This window comes from Ursus maritimus, unplaced genomic scaffold, assembly GCF_017311325.1.
Source record: "Ursus maritimus isolate PB19 unplaced genomic scaffold, ASM1731132v1 scaffold_27, whole genome shotgun sequence".
Taxonomy (NCBI): Eukaryota; Metazoa; Chordata; class Mammalia; order Carnivora; family Ursidae; genus Ursus; species Ursus maritimus.
The window spans coordinates 5556532-5578393 of NW_024425230.1; the positions used below are offsets into that span (position 1 = coordinate 5556532).

Consider the following 21862-nt stretch of genomic DNA (forward strand, 5'->3'; position numbering starts at 1 on the left):
TTCTGTTTTAGCAGGGTATCAAAAATTCAAGCAATCACCATTTTGCCTTTTTTTTCAAGTTTAGAATAAATTTTTCTATAACAATTATCTTTAAAAAAAAAAAAGATGTCTGACAAATTATCTTAAGATGCTGCCTTCTGGTTTGCACAATGAATTTGAGTCCTCAGGTAGATGCTGCAAGGGCATCTGTGATAGGCACCTTCCGACAAGGCTCCCAATCATTCCTGCCTCCTGACAGGCTCATTCTTGTGTTGTCCCCTGTCCTTGTGTGAGGACTGGACCTTGTGAATTGTACCCAGTAAAGAATACAACAGACATGACGGGCTGCCACTTCCAGGATCAGGATACAAAAGACTGGAAGTTCCCTCATGCACACACTCTCTCTGATTGTTCTCGTGCCCTTGCTCTGATGAAGCGAGCTGTCATTTTGCAGTCTGACCAATGGAAAATCCCCCGTAGCAAGAAATTGATGCTCAGTTCATTGACCCTCAAGAAATGAATCTGCCAACAACCGCATGAGTGAACTTGGAAGGAGATCCTTCCCTGATTGAGCCTTCATGCAAGACTGCAGCCTCAGCCAACATTTTGGTTACAACTTATGAGAGATGGAGTCAGATAACCCAGTTAGGCACACCCTGATACCTAACCATTGAAACTGACAAAATAATTACACTGTGTTAAGTCACTAAGTTTTGGACTAATTTGTTTCATAGCAATAGCTAATTGATACAACATCTATGAAATATATAATGTTGATTGTACATGGAGATGTGCTTCTCAACTGAGCTCTCCTTCATTTCTTTCTCTGCTTTTCCTCTTCCTTCTCCCTCTCCCCTATTCTTTAATAGTCTTTAAGATAATCTTCCTTTCAGGGAGCCTGGGTGACTCAGTAAGTTAAGTATCCAACTCTTGGTTTCAGCTCAGGTCATGATCTCATGAATTGTAGAATCAAGCCCCACATCAGGCTCCACGTTCATCAGGGAGTCTGCTTAAAGATTCTCTCTCTCTGCCCCTCCCCTCACTTATGCTCACTTGCTCTCACACTCTCTCTCAAAAATAAATGAATAAATCTTTTTAAAAAAGATAATCTTCCTTTCTTGATTCCTGTTCCATGTTGGTTCCCCTTTTCTGGCAGCTGGATTACATCCTTGACAGTTGATTAGAGGGGGTCTGAATTCAGAGGTAGCTTATTTGTGGGGACAGTGTGCAGTTCAGAAAAAAATACTCCCTTCGTGACCAATGGCAAAAGATTTTTTTTGTTGTTGAAAATCAATTGCTTCAGACTTGCTGTGACTGTTTCCTCCAGAGCTGCAATGCTTCTCATTTAGTCTTGAGCCAATGCTTAGTGTTTGAGGGAAATTGGATTCAGCACTTTTTCCTCAGGGGAGTGTGGACATATATATTTTCTGCTTTAAAAGGCATTTTCTTTCTGGGCTCAAACAGCTGATCCTGTAAACTTGAACTTCGTATTCATCTGTTTCAGTATAGAAACAACTTTTTTTTAAATTATAAGTTATTTTAATATGAAACAAAAATTACCAAAAGCAAATTTTTGAAAGAGTGGCACTTCAGGGGATTTTATTAGGTTTCCAAAGTTATTAGTTTAAGAACATATTGGCAAAGAAGTAAATAGATAATAACAATCATAATCGTACCGAAGCTTTTTTGTTGCTCCTTATGAGCCCAGCACAGTGTTACATAACCACCACCACAACCACATAAAATAGGAACTGCTATCCTTGTTTCAAAGGTGAAGCAGTGAGAACTAGGGAGCAGAAATACGTTGTCCTAGTTTTGTTTGAACACTGGTGCAGATTTGTATCTTAAGGCAGGTGTTTCTAGTGACTAAAGTTTAAAACCCAGGTAACTCAAGACAAACAATTAGTAGATTAACGCTTAGAGTCACAAAGTTGCCAGATAATTATGGAAAGCTGGAAATGTTCTTCAAAATCCATTTATCTCAATGTTATCTACTTAAAGTTTTCAGTCATTTAGGATAATGTCATCCATAGGGATTTTTTCTTTTTTCTTTCGTTTATTTGTCTAGATACACTAGCTGGCCCTATTTGAAAAGATAGACATTTAGATAAAACACACTGAATTGGACCAGTCGCTAGCAAGTATAGATAGTCAATGAATATGGGCCTATAAAAAATAAATAAAAATAGTAAAATGAAACTCCAAAAGCTGAAATTGTCCTGTACTTATGAAATTTAAATAATTTTTAATAGAAAAAGCTATGGCATCTGCTCCCTTTGTTTCACTTACCATAAGTATGCTGAAAACTTCCAAGTATAAATGTGTGGCCTATTGTACTTCTCTCCAAAAGTCTCTTAGACAGCTTTTCCACCTCACCCCTTTACACACAGACATACACTCCTGAATGCATGAACAGGTTCACATGGACACATATACATGCACACATACAAGCACGTACATATACACACTAGTAAATGGACACAAATAACATGTATATGTGGCTTATGATCCATTTAAATATTATGTGTTATGTAGACTCAGCTTCTTTGTTCTTCCTTTCTTTCCTTCTTCTTTTTCTTTTCTTTCTTTCTTTTTTTTTTTTTTTTGGCATATTGATGTCCATTTTTTCAGCACCATTTGTTGAAAAGTTGGTATTTTCTGCATTGGGTTGCTTTTGTACCCTTGTGAAAAAGCTGTTATCCATTTTGCATTCCACTGATCTATGTGTCTAACCTTTGTCCATTGCCTACTATCTTCACCAGTGTAGACTTATAATGCATTTTAAATTAGATAGTGTGACTCCTCAAACATTGTCTTCTTTTTCAGAATTGTTTTGGCCAATCTAGCTCCTTTATCTTTCCATATAATTTTTAGAAATGGCTTGCCCATGTCTACAAAGAATCCTGCTGGAAAGTTGTTGGGATTGCATTGAATTCGTAGATCAATGTGACAATGATTGACATATTAACTGTACTGTATCTTACAACCCATGCAAACAGTACATCTTACCATTTATTTAGGTTATCTTTGGTCTCTTTTATGAACTTTTGTAAACTTACAGTTTTGTTTCTGGAATATATCCTTGCTCTGTTGTCCTCCAGGCTTGTACGCATCCTGTTGTATCTTTTTGACTCTGTTCATATTCCCCTACCCCACACCCACACAAAGACCAGCCCTCTACTTCTTAACCTACACAATTCCTAATCCTACAGTGGCTTTCTGATGAGAGATAACTTCCCCAGAGTCACTGTCTTTCTCTCTTCCGCTCCAGCATAGAGCAGCTTCCTTGCCCGTGAGCTTCTGCCACCTTGCCTCTGTAACAGCACTAAGCACTGTGTGATGCAACTGCTTCTTTAATATTTTTAGGTCACTAACCTCAATATTCTTCAAAGGCAGAGGCCATATCTGACTTGAGGCTGTATCTTTGGCATCTAATATCGAGCAAGGGCTCAGTTAACAGCAGTTGTTTAGAGAAATGGAAAAATAGGGGTGCCTGGGTAGCTCAGTCAGTTGAGCATCTGACTCTTGGTATCAGCTCACGTCATGATCTCAGGGTCATGAGATCAAGCCCTGAGTCAGTCTCTGCACTCAGCGGGGAGTCTGCTTGAGATTCTCTCTCTCCTTCTGCCCCTCCCTTCCCTCTATCTTTCTCTCACATACATACACACATACATACATACATACATAAATCTTTTTAAAAAAGAAATGGTGAAATAAAGCAATAATGGGGAAAGAAAAAGGGGTGAAGATAAACTAGTAGTTATTGAGTCTCTGTGTCCATTACTGTGACAGGGCAAAGAGGATGATAGAGGGATGGTTGGATAGATAGATAGATAGATAGATAGATAGATAGATAGATAGATAGATAGATAGACAGATAGATAGCTTATTCTTTATGTTTTGTTAAGCCTTATATAATTCTGAGAAAGATGTGGCATCTTCTCCATGTACAGATGAGGAAATAGATTCAAAGAGGTTTAGTGACTTCCCAAAGACCATACTTACAGAGAATAGCAGAGCCAAATTCAAAACTGGCTCTACCTTTATCAAAGGCTTATGACCTGTACTCCACCTCCTTTCCTTCTCAACTCCCACCACATGGCCAACCAAACTGAACCTTTCTCTTTTTCTGCTGTTCATTTCTGCTTCCGTACTTTAGCACAGGCCCTTGTCATATCTTGCTTATCTTATTCAATAGCTTCAGTGGAAAGTGAAGCTTAAATATAGTGTATTACATGAGCACAAGGGCAAAGAGCTTAGAAGGCCATAAAGTAAAATTGAAAAATCCCACTCCACTCCCTCGCACAGCCCCACACTGCTGAGAGGCCATTACGGTCAGCAGGTGTACCTCCTTCAGACATTTTTCTACATGAGATTTTTCCTCCTTTAAGCAGTTGTAAATTACACTATAATACATGGATATTCTCATGTGCCTTAGAGAAATTTCATTTTAACACCCATATGATTGGTCATGTTCTAGATATGTCATACTTGATTCAGCCATCCTCCTACTGACAAACGATTGTTTTTTATATTTCTAGCTGTGGTACAAGGAACATCCTTACACATGCTTCTTTATGTGCTTGCGCAAGGTTGACTTTAAGGAAGATACTGAGAGGCAGAATTGTAGAATTAGAGGGTATGCACATTAAAAAAATTTAGACACTGAAAAAAATGTCTTTGATTGACCTCATTGCTAGCCCAATATATTGCCCCCCCCCCGCCATAGTAGTGTAAAAAAATGCTCAATTCATGTCTTCAGGAGTCATGTTTTTAAACTTAATTTTTTAAGGGAGCCTTATGGGTGTCTTATGGCTACAAGGTGTGTAGGCCTGGCTCATGGTTATCTTATACTATTATTTGTAGTTCCCTTATTAACTAAGGCTGATTATTTTTTCACATGCTGAGTGGTCATTTTAGTTTCCTTTAAATAGCACATTCATGTAATTTGCTGCTTTTTTATTGGTCCATGTGTCTTTAATCACTTGGGAGTGTTCATCATCTGTTCTGAATGCCAACCTCCTATTCATTATATATTTTTCAAAATCTTCTCCTGTTCTGCTATATAACTTTAACATTTTTATGGTATTTTTTGTCATTCAGAAGTTTGTTTATTGATTTTGTGGTTTTGCTATCATTAGTTTAATCAAATTTTTCTTTGGGTTTTGTTTTTTGTTTTTGTTTTTTGTTTTTTGTTTTTGTTTTGCCTTAAGAAGACTTCCTGTATTCATTAGGGCAGGCTAAATGCTACAACAAACAGTCCCCCAAATCCCAGTGCTCTGAAGCAATACAGCCTTATTTCTCACCATGTCAACTCAATGTGTATAGCATGGAGAGCCCAGAGTCACACTCCCATGCAGTAGCTTCATCACCCACTAGGGTCTCAGACTCTCCAGGGAATCCTCGCTAGTGAGCTAGCAAATGAGAGATGAAAGAGAGGTGGAAGATCGGGGGGGGGGGGGGGGGGGGGGGGGGGGGTTTGAACCTACAGTTAGATTGGTCAGTCTTTGAAATGGTCCACATCACTTCCACGTCACATTCCATTGGCCAGAACTTAGTCACATGGCCACACACAATTGCATGGGGACCAGGAAATGTAATCTGGAAATGTGTGCCCTGAGGAAGAGGAACAGGATGTGATCAACCTCAAGCAGGTCCTCCAGTGCTCTTCCCTACCTTAAGGTCATAATTATATTCATCTCCACTTTTCTCTGGTGCATTTATAGTTTTATTTCTTATCTATATGCATTTAACTCACGTGGAATCTGTTGGTAAATGATAGGATGTAGGGAGTCTAATTTTATTTTTTCCAAATGTACTGCCTGCTTATTTTATAGTATTGTCCTCTCCCCCCGGATTTCCACAAATTTGGGAAATTCCTCGCATTCATCATTCTATCAGATAGCCATGCTCTCAGCCTCAAATGACAGGCAAGTTAACTAGCAGGGGCTTCATTGAAGTTATCTCTTCTTTCATTCAACAGAGAGTCTGGAGTCAGTGTTAGCCTTGGGGTGGCTGCTTGGTGATGTCAGGGCAGCACCTTTCTTTTCTTTTTTTTTTTCTTTTTCTTTTTTTTTTTTAAAGATTCTAGTTTTAGGGAGCCTGGGTGGCTGAGTCAGTTAAGCGTCTGCCTTCGGCTCAGGTCATGATTCCAGGGTCCTGGAATGGAGCCCCACGTCAGGCTCCCTGCTCAGTGGGGATCTGCTCCTCCCTCTCCCTCTGCCTTTCCCCTAGCTTGTGTTCTCTCTCTCTCTCTCTCAAATAAACAAATAAAATCTTAAAAAATATATATTCTAGCTTTAAGTAATCTGTACACCCAATGCAAGGCTCGAATTCACAGCCCTGAGATCTAGAATCACACCCTCCACAGACTGAACCAACCAGGCACCCCTCGAGTTCCCTTTACATTTCGTTCATGATCACAGGCTGACACAGCTTCCCTTTTGCATCCCTCTCAAGGTGAGAATACAGAATTCTCTGCATGCCCCTTTTGTTAGAAAAGCAAAATGTTCACTTAAAGTGGCCTAGCAGATTTCTTTTTTGCAATTTCAAGGCTTGTAGAGAGGGAAGAAACTGGTTATCTGGACACTTTCAGCTGCAAGAAGAGCTGGTGAAGCAGAAATCAGGATTGCCTTGATTGGCTTAGACCAATCATGACTTATTAGGTGGGGCTGAGTACCTTGCAGCCAGGGACAAAAGCAAGTAGCTGTGAACTAACAAGGAGAATGGGTATTTGATCGAAAATTAACAGTGCCTGCCATAATCATTTATCAAATTCTCTTCCTGTCTCCCTTTTTTCCTCCCCCCACCCCTTCTCTCTCTCTCCTTCCTCCTCCTCCTTGTTCTTTCTCTCTCCCTCTCTGTCTCTCTCTCTCTCACGTGCACACATAGGGACATGTCTCTGCATTGCCCTCCTCTATTGGTCTGACTCTGTCTGCCCCGAACCACTCTGCTCTAATCCCAATGTTTTAAGGTAGGTAGGACAAACTTCTGCATCCACGTTGGTCTTTCTCAAAATTGTCTTGGAATTTCTTGCTTCTTTATTCTTCTAAGTTTTAGAGGCTGTTAACTTTCATAAAACTTCTGTTAGCATTGCATGGAATTTATTATGAATATGAGATTTGGCATCTTAAAAACATAGCGTTCCTATCCATTTATTTTTCTTCAGTGAAGATTGTATTCTGCAAACAAAAATAAAAACAAAAAAGTTTCTCTCATTTTGTGGTGTTATCCCCAGTTAATTATAGGAATTTCTTTTTGGTGTTGGCTAATATAAAATGATCTTTTAATTATTTTTCAATGCTTAGTTGGCTAACATTGGTATGTAGTAAAGGTATTGATTTTTTATGTTAATCTTGTCCCAGCCATTTCAAATGTTCATATTTGTTCTAATATTTAGTCATGGGTTTGTTCTGAACTTTGACAAATTGTTTCTAAACTTTTCATTATTAGGTAGGATAATTCTTACAAGTTGGGGAACATTCCTGTTCTTCAGTTTTATTGAGACATAATTGACACACATCTCTGTATAGGTTTAAGGCATATGGCCTGATGGTGTGGTTTACATGAATTGTGAAATGATTGCCACGGTAGGTTCAGCTAACATCCTTCTCCTCATATATAGATATAGTTTTAAAAAAAAGGAAAAAAGGGAAAAAATTTCCTGTTGATGAAAACTCTTAGGATTTACTCTCTTAGCACCTTTCCTGTATATCATGCAGCGATGTTTGCTATAGTCCTCTTGTTGTACATTACATCCCTAGTACTTATTTACCTTATAAATGGAAGTTTGTACCTTTGACCACCTTCCAGGAGTCATCTCCAGCCCTTGTGATCAGATGGGGCTGGAAGACACTCTCCACAACTCCCCACAGTTGGGGCTGTGATTCAGCTCCTTGTCTAGGTGTGGGCAAACCAAACCTTAGGGCTGGCAAAATTCCTCTTTTGAGGAACCAAATCAGGTGGATCTACCCCCTGCTGAGTTCCCTGGTCAGTGTGTTCCCTCCACACCCACACTTAGTTATGCAGATGAACGAAACCACTGGTTGAGATTACTGCTTGGGCCACTGCAGGTCTGAACTCAGTCTGCCAAGATGGTCTTGTCTTATGTCTTTTTCTATAGTTTGGATTCATTTCTGAATCTTTTATTTTACATATATGTTTATAAATGCCATTCACCTATGATTTTTTTCTGTTACTTCTTTTCTAATTCTGACATCTGAATTCTACCTTCATGGAGCAACTAGGAATATGTTTAGTTACAAGTAACCAAGTACTTGATTTATTTAGCTTCAACAAATAGGTATTTGTATGAGAAAAATAATCAGAAGTCCAGAGGGGTAGTCTAGGTCTGGTGCAAATGTTCACTGATGCCATCAGGGATAACCTTTCTACCATCTTTGCATGTTGAGTCTTGTCCTGTGCCTTCTTCCTCATAGTCCCAAGATGATGAGTATACTTGCAGGTATTATTTCCTTGCTTAGGAAAGGCAAAGTAAGCAAGGACTGTTGTAGGTAAGCCTATGCCTTTCTATCAGGTAAGTGTAAACCCGACCATAAACTCAGTGCAGTGGACTTCTGTTTCCATCACATAGACCTGAATCATTCATTATGGCTACATCGAGACTGATGAATCCCAAGTCAGGGGGAAAACATTAGCCCTGACTGGCTTTGGCCCATTTCATTCATCCCCTGCTGCTTGGAATTCAATCTTCTCTGAAAATCAAGAGTTCTCCACTGTTACATGATAAACCAGGATTTTACCAGCAGTAGAGGAATGGGTATCGGCTGGGCAACATCTAGGAAAATGAGTGAGTGCCTTTCCATTTCTTTATGTGCTTTTGATCCATTTTTCATTCTGTTACCAAATTTTTGTGTCTTTGTTTTCCCAAAGCACATGTCCATTCTCTCCTCAGAAATTCCCAGTGGCTTCGCACTGGCCTCATGTTATAGTCCAGCTATTATCCTGATAGCCCACTGGATCTGACCCTAACCTTGACCTACAGTCTCTGTGCTCACCGTCTCTCCTGCTCCTTGTACCACTGGCCCTGGGACATGCAGGTGTGTTTGTGCCTCTTGGTCTCTATCCATGTGCTCATCCAGCTTAAGATGTCTTTTCAGTCTTCTAAATCCTTCTAAAAAAACTTACCTTACCTTTGGCCTTCTTCATTTTGCTGGTCAGAAAGAACTGTTCCTCTCTAGTATTCTAATGATTTTTCACATAAATAATAGTATAGTATTTATCCCAATCTGAGTCGAATTACAGTTATTTTCATGTCTACCCATCAAAATGGAGTAGGAACTTGGATTTAATATTTTCAATTTCTTTTTTTTAATATTTCATTTATTTATTTATTTGACAGAGAGAGAACAAGAGAGCATAAGCAGGGGGAGTGGCAGAGGGAGAGGGAGAAGCAGGCTTCTTACTGAACAGGGAGCCCAATGTGGGGCTCGATCCGAGGACCCTGGGATCGTGACCTGAGCTGAAGGCAGTCACTTAACCAACCGAGCCACCCAGGCACCCCTCATATTTTCAATTTCATTTTATTCATTCACTCAGCAGATTTATTGACTATCTGGTATATTTCAGCTTATGGTGATGTTAAGGCAAATAAAATATGAACTCTGCCCTCCAGGAGAGAGAAAAGGAGGCAAACAGGCAGAGGTATCAGCCCAGGACCCAGATGCAGTGTTCAAAGTGTTCCTGTCCCATCATGATGACAAAGGGAGGAATCTGGAGGGTCTCTGACCATTTAGGCTATGCTCTTTTAACCTGATAGGAAACATGTCTTTACCCAGAAGAAGAGCTAAATAAAATGGTGAAATAAATAGTAGAAATATAAACCTGATTATGATTAGTGAGATCTTTTTAAACCCTTGTTGGTGGCACATTGGTCTGGTTCAGACTCATATTTTCTTCCAGTGTGACAGCTAGATTTGTGGGCCTAGAGAATAAAAACATAAATCCTTCAAAGCAGGGGAGTCTTGTAAGAATTCCAGTGCTGGAGGCTTAGACTCGTGCAGGGAGGCTCTGCTGCAGATTTGCAAGGATGAGATAATGCCTCTGGCATCCAACTTCCCTTGGAACGTGATCATTCTAGGGTGTAGGCACATTACACAGTTGCAAAGATGTAGCTGTTCTCTGCAAGTCACAAATGATTGTCTCATGGCCTTAGAAATTAGCTTCTGTGTTCAAATGTTATCATCAATATTAGTGTTTATTATTCCTTGTGCATTCTTTAAGAATTGCCTGGTCTTTAATGGGAGTTCAAGGTAGAAGTGTCGTGGAAAGAACAGTCTGTAAATCTTTGGGGATCATGAGCCTTGGGCATGACGACAGTTGTACACCTGCTTTTATATTAAGAACCCTGAAGAATTAGATATTTCACTGATTAACGTATTATTTCAAATGTGTTTTTAATTTATTTTAGTGAGAGAGGTGGGAGGGAGGGTGGCAGAGGGAGAAGAGAATCTTAAGCAGACTCCACACTAAGCACAGAGCCTGATGTGGGGTTTGATCTCAGGACACTGAGATCATGACCTGAGCCGAAACCCAAGAGTCTGTCACTAGACCAACTGTACTACCCAGACACCCCCATATATTATCTCAATGAACACAAGAGAAAACCTCAGTAGATCCTATACTCACTACTATTCCCCAAAATAGAAAAATCTTTTTTTGTACTGGACTTTTCTTCCATCTTTCCATACTGTGCGAAAATCATTAAAAGGAATAATTGAGTGTCAACCAAGGAGATGTTTTGCTTCTGATCATGCATCTGTACACATAGTGTATTTCAAAAGTACCATATATTTTGACTTGACAACATTTAAAGACCCCTGTACCATTGTAAAGGGAAGGTGAATGGTGACCTGAGGATCAAAGTGGATCTATGTGAGAATCGTAAGTCTGCCACTGGACTCTGGTTTTCAGTAAAAGGGAACAAAGCCTTTTGGTTCGTGGAGTTGTTGTGTGCAGTCTAGTTAACTCACCCATAAAACATTTAGTACAGTTGTTGTCATCATGGGCACCTGGCAAGTAGTAGTAATTTTCCTCATTTAGACATAGACAGGATTTAGACCCATGTATGGGAAGAATGGTTTTCATTGTCCAACTCCATTCAAATAAATTTGAAATCCAAGATAGAATGGATAAATCTGTAGGAAAATACAATCTAACAAAATTGAATCCTATAGAGGTAGAAAGTCTAAACAGAGTTATTTCCACAGAAAAACAATAGAGAAGGTTGTAAAAGAGTTTACCCCAAAAGAAGCCTCAAGAAGATTCAAAAGGAATTGATTCACAGGGAATATCTGCCAAACGTTCAGATATCAAAACCTGATGTTACTTAGGTTATTGGAAGAGAGTTCAGAAGGAAACTAAACTTCTGATTTTGTTTTGTGTACATAATGTTGACTGTAAAGCTTGACAAAGATTGCACATAAAAATAACCATGTATCTGGGGGCGCCTGGGTGGCACAGCGGTTGAGCGTCTGCCTTCGGCTCAGGGCGTGATCCTGGCGATCTGGGATCGAGCCCCACATCAGGCTCTTCTGCTATGAGCCTGCTTCTTCCTCTCCCACTCCCCCTGCTTGTGTTCCCTCTCTCGCTGGCTGTCTTTATATCTGTCGAATAAATAAATAAAATCTTTAAAAAAAAATAACCATGTATCAAGCTAATGCATTAATATCAATGTAGGAATTTTATTTTATTTTATTTTATTTCATTTTATTTATTTATTTATTTTTTTTTGAGAAAGAGAGAGCATGAATGGAGGGGAGGAGCAGAGAAAGAGGGAGAGAAAGAATCTTAAATAGGATCCTCGCCCGGGGTGGAGCCCAAAGCAGGGCTCAATCTCACAACCCTGAGATCATGACCTGAGTCTAAATCAAGAGTCGGACAGTTAACTGACTGAGCCACCCAGGAGCCCCATTAATGTAGGAATTTTAAATAAAAATTAGCAAACTAAATCAAAAACCACATAAAAAAGAAATACCAGTGAATGATTAAAGAAGGTTTATTTTATAAATATAAGTACGGTTCAATATTTAAGTCCATTAATAGAATTTATCATAATAGATCTTAACAAAAAAGTCATGTGAAAGTCAACATCCATTCATGATAAGACTACTCATTAAGGTATATGTATACTTTCTAAACATATGTATGGGTATGTGAGCATATGTATATAGTTCAAAAGCCAGCACTCACCATCTTACTCCATGTGGAAATACTGAAGTTATTCCCCCTAAATTTAGGAGCAAAGCAAATATCCCATTGCCTCTACTAATATTTAATATTATACTGAATTAGGCAACTCAATCAGGCAAGAGAAAATGAGGCTTAAGAGTTGAAAATAAGGGGCACCTTGGTGGCTCAGTTGTTAAGCGTCTGCCTTCGGCTCAGGGCGTGATCCCAGGGTCCTGGGATGGAGCCCTGCATCGGGCTCCTCCGCTAGAAGCCTGCTTCTTCCTCTCCCACTCCCCCTGCTTGTGTTCCCGTTCTCGCTGGCTGTCTCTCTCTCTGTCAAATAAATAAATAAAATCTTTAAAAAAAAAAGAATTGAAAATTAAGAGGGTAACACAATCTCTGTTTGCATTTGATATGCTTGTATATCTGAGAAAAAAACTATGGAAAAATTTCTACAAACATAAGGAATTTAGAAACATAGCAGGGTATAAATTTAACACCCACAAATTAATAGCTTTGTTTATTAATATGATAATAAGTTAACACACATAATGGGAAGAAAGATATCTTTTATGAATACCTAGGCATATATCTAACAGAAAAATACAGACATAGACCCAATTGTATATGCAAACTTGGCATATATTAAGGGAGGCATCTGAAATCAGTGGGACTTACTCACTGATGGGCTTTTCAGTAAGTGGTGTTGGAATACTCAGGGATAGACATAGGGAAAATGATAAAATTGGATCCATTCCTCACTTGGTGCACCAGAATCAATTCCAACTGCATCAGAATTTTAAATATAAAAAATAAAACCCTTCAATTCATAGACGAAAACATGGGTGAATTCTCTATAATCTAGCAATGAGAAAAAAATTTAAGACTCAAAATCCAGAAGCATTAAGGAAAAGAGAGAAAACTATCTATAAACTGTTTTTAATAGACTTGATCAAGCTTTTTCAACAAACGGAAGGAAAAAGAAGATGGAGGCAAAACTTATAAATTAAAAAAAGACCTACCAGCCAGTTATGATTCATGGATGTTATTTGAATCCTGGTTCGAGCACACTGAACAATTAAAAATGTGTACTTGTGTAGCATTTGAGATCATTGGAAATTTGAACACTGTCTGAATATTAATGACAGGAAGGACTGTTAATCTGGGGTGTGATAGTGGTACTGTGGTTATGTTTTAAGGAGTTTTTGCAGAGATACCAGCCATCAGGTAGCAAACTCCGGATGTGTGCCCGTGATTGCCCACCATTTGGAGCCTGAAGCAAAGGAAGAGTTAGTCATGCTGATCCTGCCTTCATTTAAAATGTTGATATTTTGGTCATCAAGAATATTTTTGCACTAACTTTGATTTTTTTTAATGTGGCACTAAACTGTTGTTTATCTTGATTTCGGAGATTTTTGCAGCCCCTTAAGTTTTGCACCTGGCAAGTGCCTCACCTTCCTCGCCCTAGTCCTGGCCCTGTGGGGAGCCAGGTACTCTGAAGCCTGGAGAGTAGAAAGGAGGATGAAGTGGATTCAAGCACTCAGACAGCAGGTCGTCTGTTGGGATAAATGGACGTTACATACAATGGCATACAAGGCATCGGCTAGCTTGTTTGCAGCTCTCGAGGTGGAGAATAACCTTCAGGCACGCATCCTCCCACAGTCTTCCTCTGTGGGTCCCCTGTGGTCAGACCATCAGCCTCTGCCTCCATCTCCCAGTCTAGGTTCATCCATCCCATCTTGCCACCTTGCAGTCTGTGGTTGTAACATCTGCAGACGAATACAATAGAGATGTGTTTTGTTTAGGCTCTACTGATATGCAGTTAATGAAAAATCGATCCTGATACAATTTTAGTCTTTTCCTGCTACACCTGATACAATTTTAGTCTTTTCCTGCTACACCTCTTTCCTAAAATTGTGTTCTCTCTGGTTAGACCAATTCCTCCACTGGACAATGGCCCAAGTCCAGCAGTCTCTAAGCCTATACCTGATTCTGGATCTCTCTCTCTGCCTGCTGGGAAGCTCCTGGGGGAGCCCAGGGAGCTCACAGTGCCACGTGCTTGAGTCTCACTCGCTAGAACAGCAACTAAACAGAAGAGCACCTCGGTGAATGCCCATTGCTTGAACGACAGGCGAATGCAGCCACCTCGGGTGTTGGAAGGAGTGCGGTACTGAAGTCAGGAACACCCATGCAGCATGAGCTTTCAGTGATTCCAAGCCAGGGGACTGGAGGCAGGCCTCAGGCTGAGGTCTGAGAGCAGTAGCCCTCAGTGCGGGGAGACAGGGACCCTGCATAAGCCTGTGCAACGGGGTTAATATGGCCAGAGAGGATGACTCTGAGTGGGGAATGGGGACTGGGAGCAAGACTGGGAAGGAGGGCAGAGACTCAGCAGGGGCTGGGCATCAGGTCCCGGAGCAGCAGCCAGAAATGCCCTGGAAAGAGGTCTTGGGGGGGTGCGGCGGGGAGCTGGCCAGGAAGTTGGTTGAAACAGGGCCTGAGTTCTGAAAATCTGGCCAATTCTGTGTTTCAGCTGAAGAAGAAAAGAATGAAAATTTGGTTAGGAAAATGGGGAGGCAGCAATCAGCAGGAGAAGAGAAGACAATTATAAAGGGAAATAATGTCATCATGTTTGTTCTGATGTCATGTCATTATTTTTACCTCTTTTATAAATGCTGGTTAGTGAGCTAAATTCACGTCTCTGAGAGCAGGCGTCCTGGGACTTCAGCACCCAGCTGAACCCCCTGAAGGACATGTAAAACCCATAGACAGGGCCTACCTATTCAGCAGGGATGGGCTGAGGCCTGGGAATGGGCATTTCTGGCAGGTTCCCAGAGGAAGCTGCAGCCGCTGCTGGTCTGAGGAACACACTTTGAGAATCACTGTTTCAGAGGCCCTGGCTCTGACCCTCGGTCACAAGAGGATGATCTGTGCAGCCCATAATTGTGTTCAGAGCTCTTTCACAGACAAGGAATCCCTCGAGCTCCCATAACCCCCGCCTTGCCTGACGGATGGGCCATTCCATTGTTATGCATCGGCCACCAGCCCAGTCAGGGTTGGCACTCAGGGTTGGCCAAGCTAAGAAGGAGGGTCCTTCCCTGCTGAGCCTCTTGAGGGGAAGGGAACAAAGTCACATAGTCATGCCCATATTTAATTAATTTAACTGCCAAGACAAAGTTCTTTTACATGAATGCGTGGAGTGCTTTCCAGGAAGGTGGATGATTCTTCACTTTAATTTGGTTATTTAAGCCTGTAAAAGCTTCTAATTTAAACTGGACATTAACCACTTGACATTAACTTACCTATTTCATAAAAAGCAAAAGGCTAATGTGTAACAAAATGTGTGGACCGGGCATTTTAGCAATATTTCAGTTTGGGCAATATTTCCCAAAGTATGGAATAGGACAGGCCCGCTCAGAATCACCTCATGTGATTGATTCCACAAGTGGATGAGCCCCTCCCCCAGCCGTCCACAGCTGACATGTGTTCTGTGTGTGTGTGTGTGTGTGTGTGTTTACACGTGCACACGTGCATGCACGCACACCAGAGCCCAGTACAGAGACACAGAGGCAGAGAGCCACAGAAATCCGGACTTTAGGAAGACCTGTGGCAATGGCTTTTGTCCCCTCTAGTCTATGCATGGATAGCATGATAGCTTACACTGTCACAAGAATTAAGAGGACACCAATGAGACAGAGCATGTCCGGGGGTTGGACAGGGGCCAGGCACACAGCCTTGTCACAGGGAGGCAGAACTGTGATGGGAGCCACAAGAGGAACATTCTCAGTAAGAGCCAGCCGAGAAAACACACTTGGGAGTGTGCAGGAAGCTCTCCCAGGAGTGTGACTTCAGAGATTCCAGGGCCTGGGAGGAAGGGAACCAGGGGCTGTAGGAGAAGCAGGCCAGGCCAGGCTGCTGTGGGACACAGGGATTGGCTTGAGAAGGGCCTCTGTGCTCTCAAGCTCATGGTCAGCCCAGCCTTGCTGCCTGGAGCGAAGGTGAAGAGTCATGGACCACTCTTGGAGCAAGAGGAAGAGGACTGCATGGGGAGACCAGGCACATCCCAGCAGTGCCCCCCAGAGCTCTTCGCTTCTCCAAATCTCCATCACCTCACACGAAAAGAGGAATAATAAAAATACCTATTCACTACAGAGGATGTTCAACAAAATGGTTTTTAGGAAAATGCCTAGCCAGGAATTTGGTATTTAGGATTGTGTAGTGACTCTTCTAATTCTCAGACAGTCACCCCTGTCCTGGTGGTGTGTGACTAGAGCCAAGGCTGTGGCCCTCCCTGGAGGCACAGAGGTGGCCCCAGGAAGATAGCCGGCTGCTGGTCATCCCCCGTGAGGCCTGTTGAGACCTGTCTCTTGAGGCCTCAGGGGAGTAATGCTGCCCCTCAGGTGTGCACTCTACCTGCTGCATAGACCATATGGAGACACTCCACCCCCAGAGCGGCAGACGCATATGCATGTAGAAATAACAGAGTAGAAGACAGAAGTGAGTGACTTAGGTTTAAAAAAGAAGTCTTCAAGGGAATAGGCAGACTAACTTCTTGCCATGCAACTGCTTATATTTGAATGTGGCAAAAAATGTATTTTAAACACATTCTTTGCTCTCTGCATGGAGGACAAGGTACAGAGGAGGAGGTGTGAGCATAACACTGGTGAAAGCTTGTCGTGGTCACAGCATGGTGACCTACGTGGAAAAGTGATTTAGCCTGAGTTACTCCCAATAACTAAAAGGTGGAAACAGCACAAGCATCCAGGTACAGATGAAGGGATAAACAAAATGTGGTCTAGCCATGCAGTGCAATATTACTCAGCCTTGTTAGGGACTGTAGCGTGTGTCCCCGCGAAATTCATATGTTGAGACCCTAACCCTCAATGTGGTATATTAGGAGGTGGGGGCCTTCAGGAGGTGATTAGATCTAGATGAGGTCATGAGGATGGAGCTCCCATGATCAGATTAGTGTCCTTATGAGAAGGAAAAAGAGACTGGAGCTCATTCTCTCAGTCATGTGAGGACACGGCAACAAGGTGGCCATCTACAAGCCAGAAAGTGGGCCCTTACCAGACACCAGCTCTGCCGACACCTTGATCTCGGACTTCTCAGCATCCAGACAGTGAGACATCAACGTCTGTGGTTTAAGCTGCCCAGCCTGTGGTATTGTGTTACAACCGCACAGGTGGACCAAGACAAGCCTTAAAAAGGAAAGACGTTCTGATACCTGCTACAGCAGAGATGAACCTTGGAGCCATTATGCTTGAGCAAAATGAACCAGTCACGAAAGGACAAATACCATATGATTTGCTTATACAGCATACCTAGAATGGTCAAATTCAGAAACAAAGTAGGATGGTGGTGGCCAGGTGCTGGGGTTGGGGGAAATGGACGTGAGTGTTTAATGGGGACAGAGTTTCAGTTGGGGAAGATGAAAAATTCTGGAGGTAATGGTGGGGATGTTTGCACAACAGTGTGAACGTTAATGCCACTGACCTGTACACTTCAAAAAGGTTAAAATAGTAAATTTCATGTGATGGGTATGTTTTCACAATTTAAAAAAGACAGCTAAGTTTCAATGTATTAATATGGTGTTAGTAGTAAGGTTTAAAACAGTTCTATAGGGGCACCTGGGTGGCTCAGTCAATTAAGTGTCTGTCTGACTCTTGATTTCAGCTCAGGTCATGATCTCAGAGTCGGGAAATCGAGCCCTGCATTGGGCTCCATGATCAGCGGGGAGTCTGCTTGAGATTCTCTCTCTCCCTCTGTCCCTAGCCCCCGTGCTCTTATGCTTTCTTTCTCTCTCTCTCTCAAATAAATAAATAAATATATTTTTAAAAAGTAAATAAAACAGCTCTGTATTGTGAACAAGATACTCACTGAAATATAGATACTTGCAAAAATAAGGAAAGCTGAGACACCCCATCCCTTGCAGAAGCCCCCTAGATGTGGGAACTGATGATTGGCCAGTCAGCAGGTGCTTGTAGGGCCCAGGAGAACAGCGGCACACCACAAACAGGTGGCCTCAGATGCAGCCTCATGTGACAAGAAGCAAAGCCTTCAGCTTCTACCTGCAAATAAGGAGAATAACATGCTCTTGTTCTCTGATTTGTCCCCCAGGTGGAAGAGCGACAAAAGAAGAACCCTCCCCGTCGAGGCTCTGGTCCACGGAGGGAAGGAAGAAGGCAATTTCCTAATTGGTACCATATACATCAGGTCAAATAATTTTCTTACTTTCTAGCAACACCAACCAAAAATTCCACCCAAGCCACCTGCAAGATGGTGTACAAACAGTGAACTTCTCTGAGGTCACACACCTCCCTGCCTTATTCCCCCATCCTCATGGTCTGGAACCTTAGATAAGCTTATTTCCATCAGTCTTACAAATGCACAGAGGGGCTTGGAGAGGTTAGACAGTATGTCACAGCTCGTCAGAGTGACAGGTCAGATTAGGCCAGCGTGCCTGTCTCTGAAGTAGCAACAGTCGTTAGAGAATCTGGCCCCCAGAGCAGAGCATCCAAGTGGTTATCTGGGAAGAAGGAACAAGGACACTCGTTATTAGCATGGGACTTAAACCCACCCCACAGCAGATAAAATTAATTACATACCTAATTAGATGCTTACTTTATACCAGTATAACATTTCCCATGGGCTTTTATAATCAGTATAAAATCTACAGTGGGCTCAGCAAACTTTCCATAATGGTCCAGCTAGTACATGTTTTTAGTTCAGTGGGCTTTGCGGTCTCTGTTTTAACTCCTCAGCTCAGCCATGCGCAAAAGCAACCAGAGACAACATGTGAATGAATGGATGTGACTGTTCTAGTACCACTTTATTTACAAAAACAGATGGTAGATCCCGCTTGGCCCACAGCCATCCTTTGCCCACCCCTTATGTATGCAAACCCAGGGACGCACTTCCACTTTATTAGCCATGACCAGGTATCTGCCAGTGATCCAGCACTTGTTCCCCAGTGTGAGCCTCACAGGCCAGGTGCTGGTTGCTTTCCTTCAGCAAAGTTGGCTGGTGCTTTCTGTGGTCAAGCTGCAGGATGCCTCTTGTATCATTCTAACTGGGACTGTTCCACCTAGGAAATCTTGCATCTTTATGAATTTTATTGGATTGTTACTGTGACTACAACGGTTGTTGGAGAGATGACAGATAGCTTAGCAGTCATTTCAGCAGGTTTGGTGTTTCAGTCGACTCTGGATTGCGTAGACTCTTTCCTGAAGCCAAGTTGGGGAGTGAGAGCCGAGGGAGTGGGTTGGCTCACTGATAAAGCCATAATTGGGATGTAGTGTGCAACACAATTACCTTGTGTAAGTGTTGTATGCTTGGTTAACTTGGAAGAAGATTGGAAATGTAGTAACTCCAAATTTGTACATAAGTATTTGATTTTTTTAAAACAATCTAATCTATCTTCTTTTTTAAAATTTTTTATTTAAATTTAATTTAATTAACATATACTATATTATTAGTTTCAGAGGTAGGATCCAGTGATTCATCAGTTGCATAACTCATTATATCACACGCCCTCCTTAATGCCCATCACCCAATTACCCCATCCCCCACCCACCTTCCCTCCAGCAACCCTCAGTTTGTTTCCTAGAGTTACGAGTCTCTTATGGTTTGTCTCCCTCTCTGATTTCATCTTATTTTATTTTTCCTTCCCTTCTCCTGTGTTCATCTGTTTTGTTTCTTAAATTCCATATATGAGTGAAATCACATGGTATTTGTCTTTCTCTGACTTATTTCACTTAGCATAATACCCTCTAGTTCCATCCACGTCGTTGCAAACAGCAAGGTTTCATTCTTTTTGATGGCCGAGTAATATTCCATTGTATACACATATTACATATACATACACATCTATATATACATACATATATTATATATGTATGTGATATATATATACCACATTCTTTATCCATTCATCTGTCAAGGCACATCTGGGCTCTTTCCATGTTTTGGGTATTGTGGACATTGTTGTTATACACATTGGGGTACAGATGCCCCTTTGAATCACTGTGTACCCTTTGGACAAATACCTAGTACTGCGATTGCTGGTCTCTGTTCTTTTGAGTCAACTGCCATTGCAATTGACAAAATGTAAGGCCGGAAGTGCTGGAGTTGGTAATGCCCCCTGGTCTCACATGGCATGCCCAGAGGGATGATACTTGGGTTTGATTTTTAATTCAGCATCTTACCTGAAGAATGGGGCAGTTGTCCCACACGGGCAGAAATGGTTTCGGCTCTCCATTCTCTGCGTGTCTGCTCACTTGCATGCACTTTTGCCACTTACCTCCCCGCTAACGGCACTGTGGCTTCTCTCTTCTTTCTTGCAGATGGATGGTTTCTAGCCTGCTTCCAAACCCCACCTCGGCTGAGTGTTGGGCAGCCCTTCTACATGATCCTATGACTCTTGATATGGACGCAGTCCTGTCAGACTTTGTTCGGTCCACGGGGGCAGAACCTGGTCTGGCCAGAGACCTGCTGGAAGGTAAGCTGGCCTTGTCATCCCCACACCACTCTCCTGGGCATGACACTTCCAACCAGTGGAAAAAAACAGGATTTTTGTTACCTGACAGTGGTGGTACTGGGCTCTTTAAGAGTTTTAAAAAAAGAAAGAAAGAAAAAGAAAAAGGTGTTGATGATGAAATAATTTGTGTTATTCTTGGCTTTATTTTGAGTATGGAATTGATTACTCATCTCTCCCTACAGTAAAAGTGAAGAAGGCATTATTAGCTCAGCTTTGATTTGCACTAAAGCTTAAAGTTGGTGAGTCAAAATTTATCAGAAATTACTTTTTTAAAAGAAATATGTAACAGAGCAGAAATAATAGAACATTGAAGAGAACAATTTGTTGGAGATGTGAACATTTCTTATCTCTGTTGTGGCTGAGACAAAGTTAGGGCCAAAGTTTTTGGTGAAGAAAAACCACGTACTAGCTAGTAAATAGATGGTAATAATTCATATGTAGGAAGGCCGAAGTCCTCCTTAAACCTTAAGTGTAGATATCATTTGTTACATGGAAAGTGTACAATTTCTGTCTCAGGCTCTAAAATGGATTTACTTTGTGTATTTTTAAAATCTTTTTGTGTGCGTGTGTGTGGTGGGGTAGAGATAAGAGGTGGCAAGAGCCTATTATAACTTCTCAGAACAAACAAATGTGTGAGAGAATTTTTAAATGATTTCTCTTGGCTTCAAATTGCTGTTTATGGAATTAGCTAATACTTGGTTAAGTATTATAAGACACAATTATCCCTTAAATCACAGGAAACAATATGGATTACTACACATTTGTATGAATGATGGAGGTAACTACTTAAATCCCATTGAAAATGAAGAATCACCTCTTCAAGGGCTCTGAGAAAATGCCAATAGGGCAGTAGGAACAGTGTCATTTTTAACTTTTCCAGAAGCTCCCAGAATTTCAAACAAATGCAGGGTTTAGAATAAAAATGTGTAGCGAATGTTTGTGATGCACATAAATCAAAGTGTGGTTCTCACCCCCCCCCCCGGATTGTTGATCCCCTCCCTGACAGTCCCACTGCTTTTCCTCCCAGAAGTGATCAGCTGTGCAGAGAGGCAGGTGCAGAGTGAGGCTGGCAGGAGAGCTGGGGTCAAATCCAGACCCAGCCACTTACTGGCTCTGCCACAGAGAGCAGATTATTTTCTTCCCTTAATCTCAGTTTTT

The 21862-nt window shown here is 41.6% G+C and overlaps 1 protein-coding gene across 1 annotated transcript in view; it reads left to right on the top strand.

The window, feature by feature from the left end:
- Positions 1-21862, top strand: part of OTUD7A (OTU deubiquitinase 7A) — a 376751-nt gene that overhangs the window by 188586 nt on the left and 166303 nt on the right. The window contains 2 exon segments of the mRNA XM_040642665.1: positions 18286-18381; positions 20511-20665. Of these exon segments, the coding sequence (XP_040498599.1) occupies positions 20515-20665 (151 nt within the window). The 5' untranslated portion in view covers positions 18286-18381; positions 20511-20514.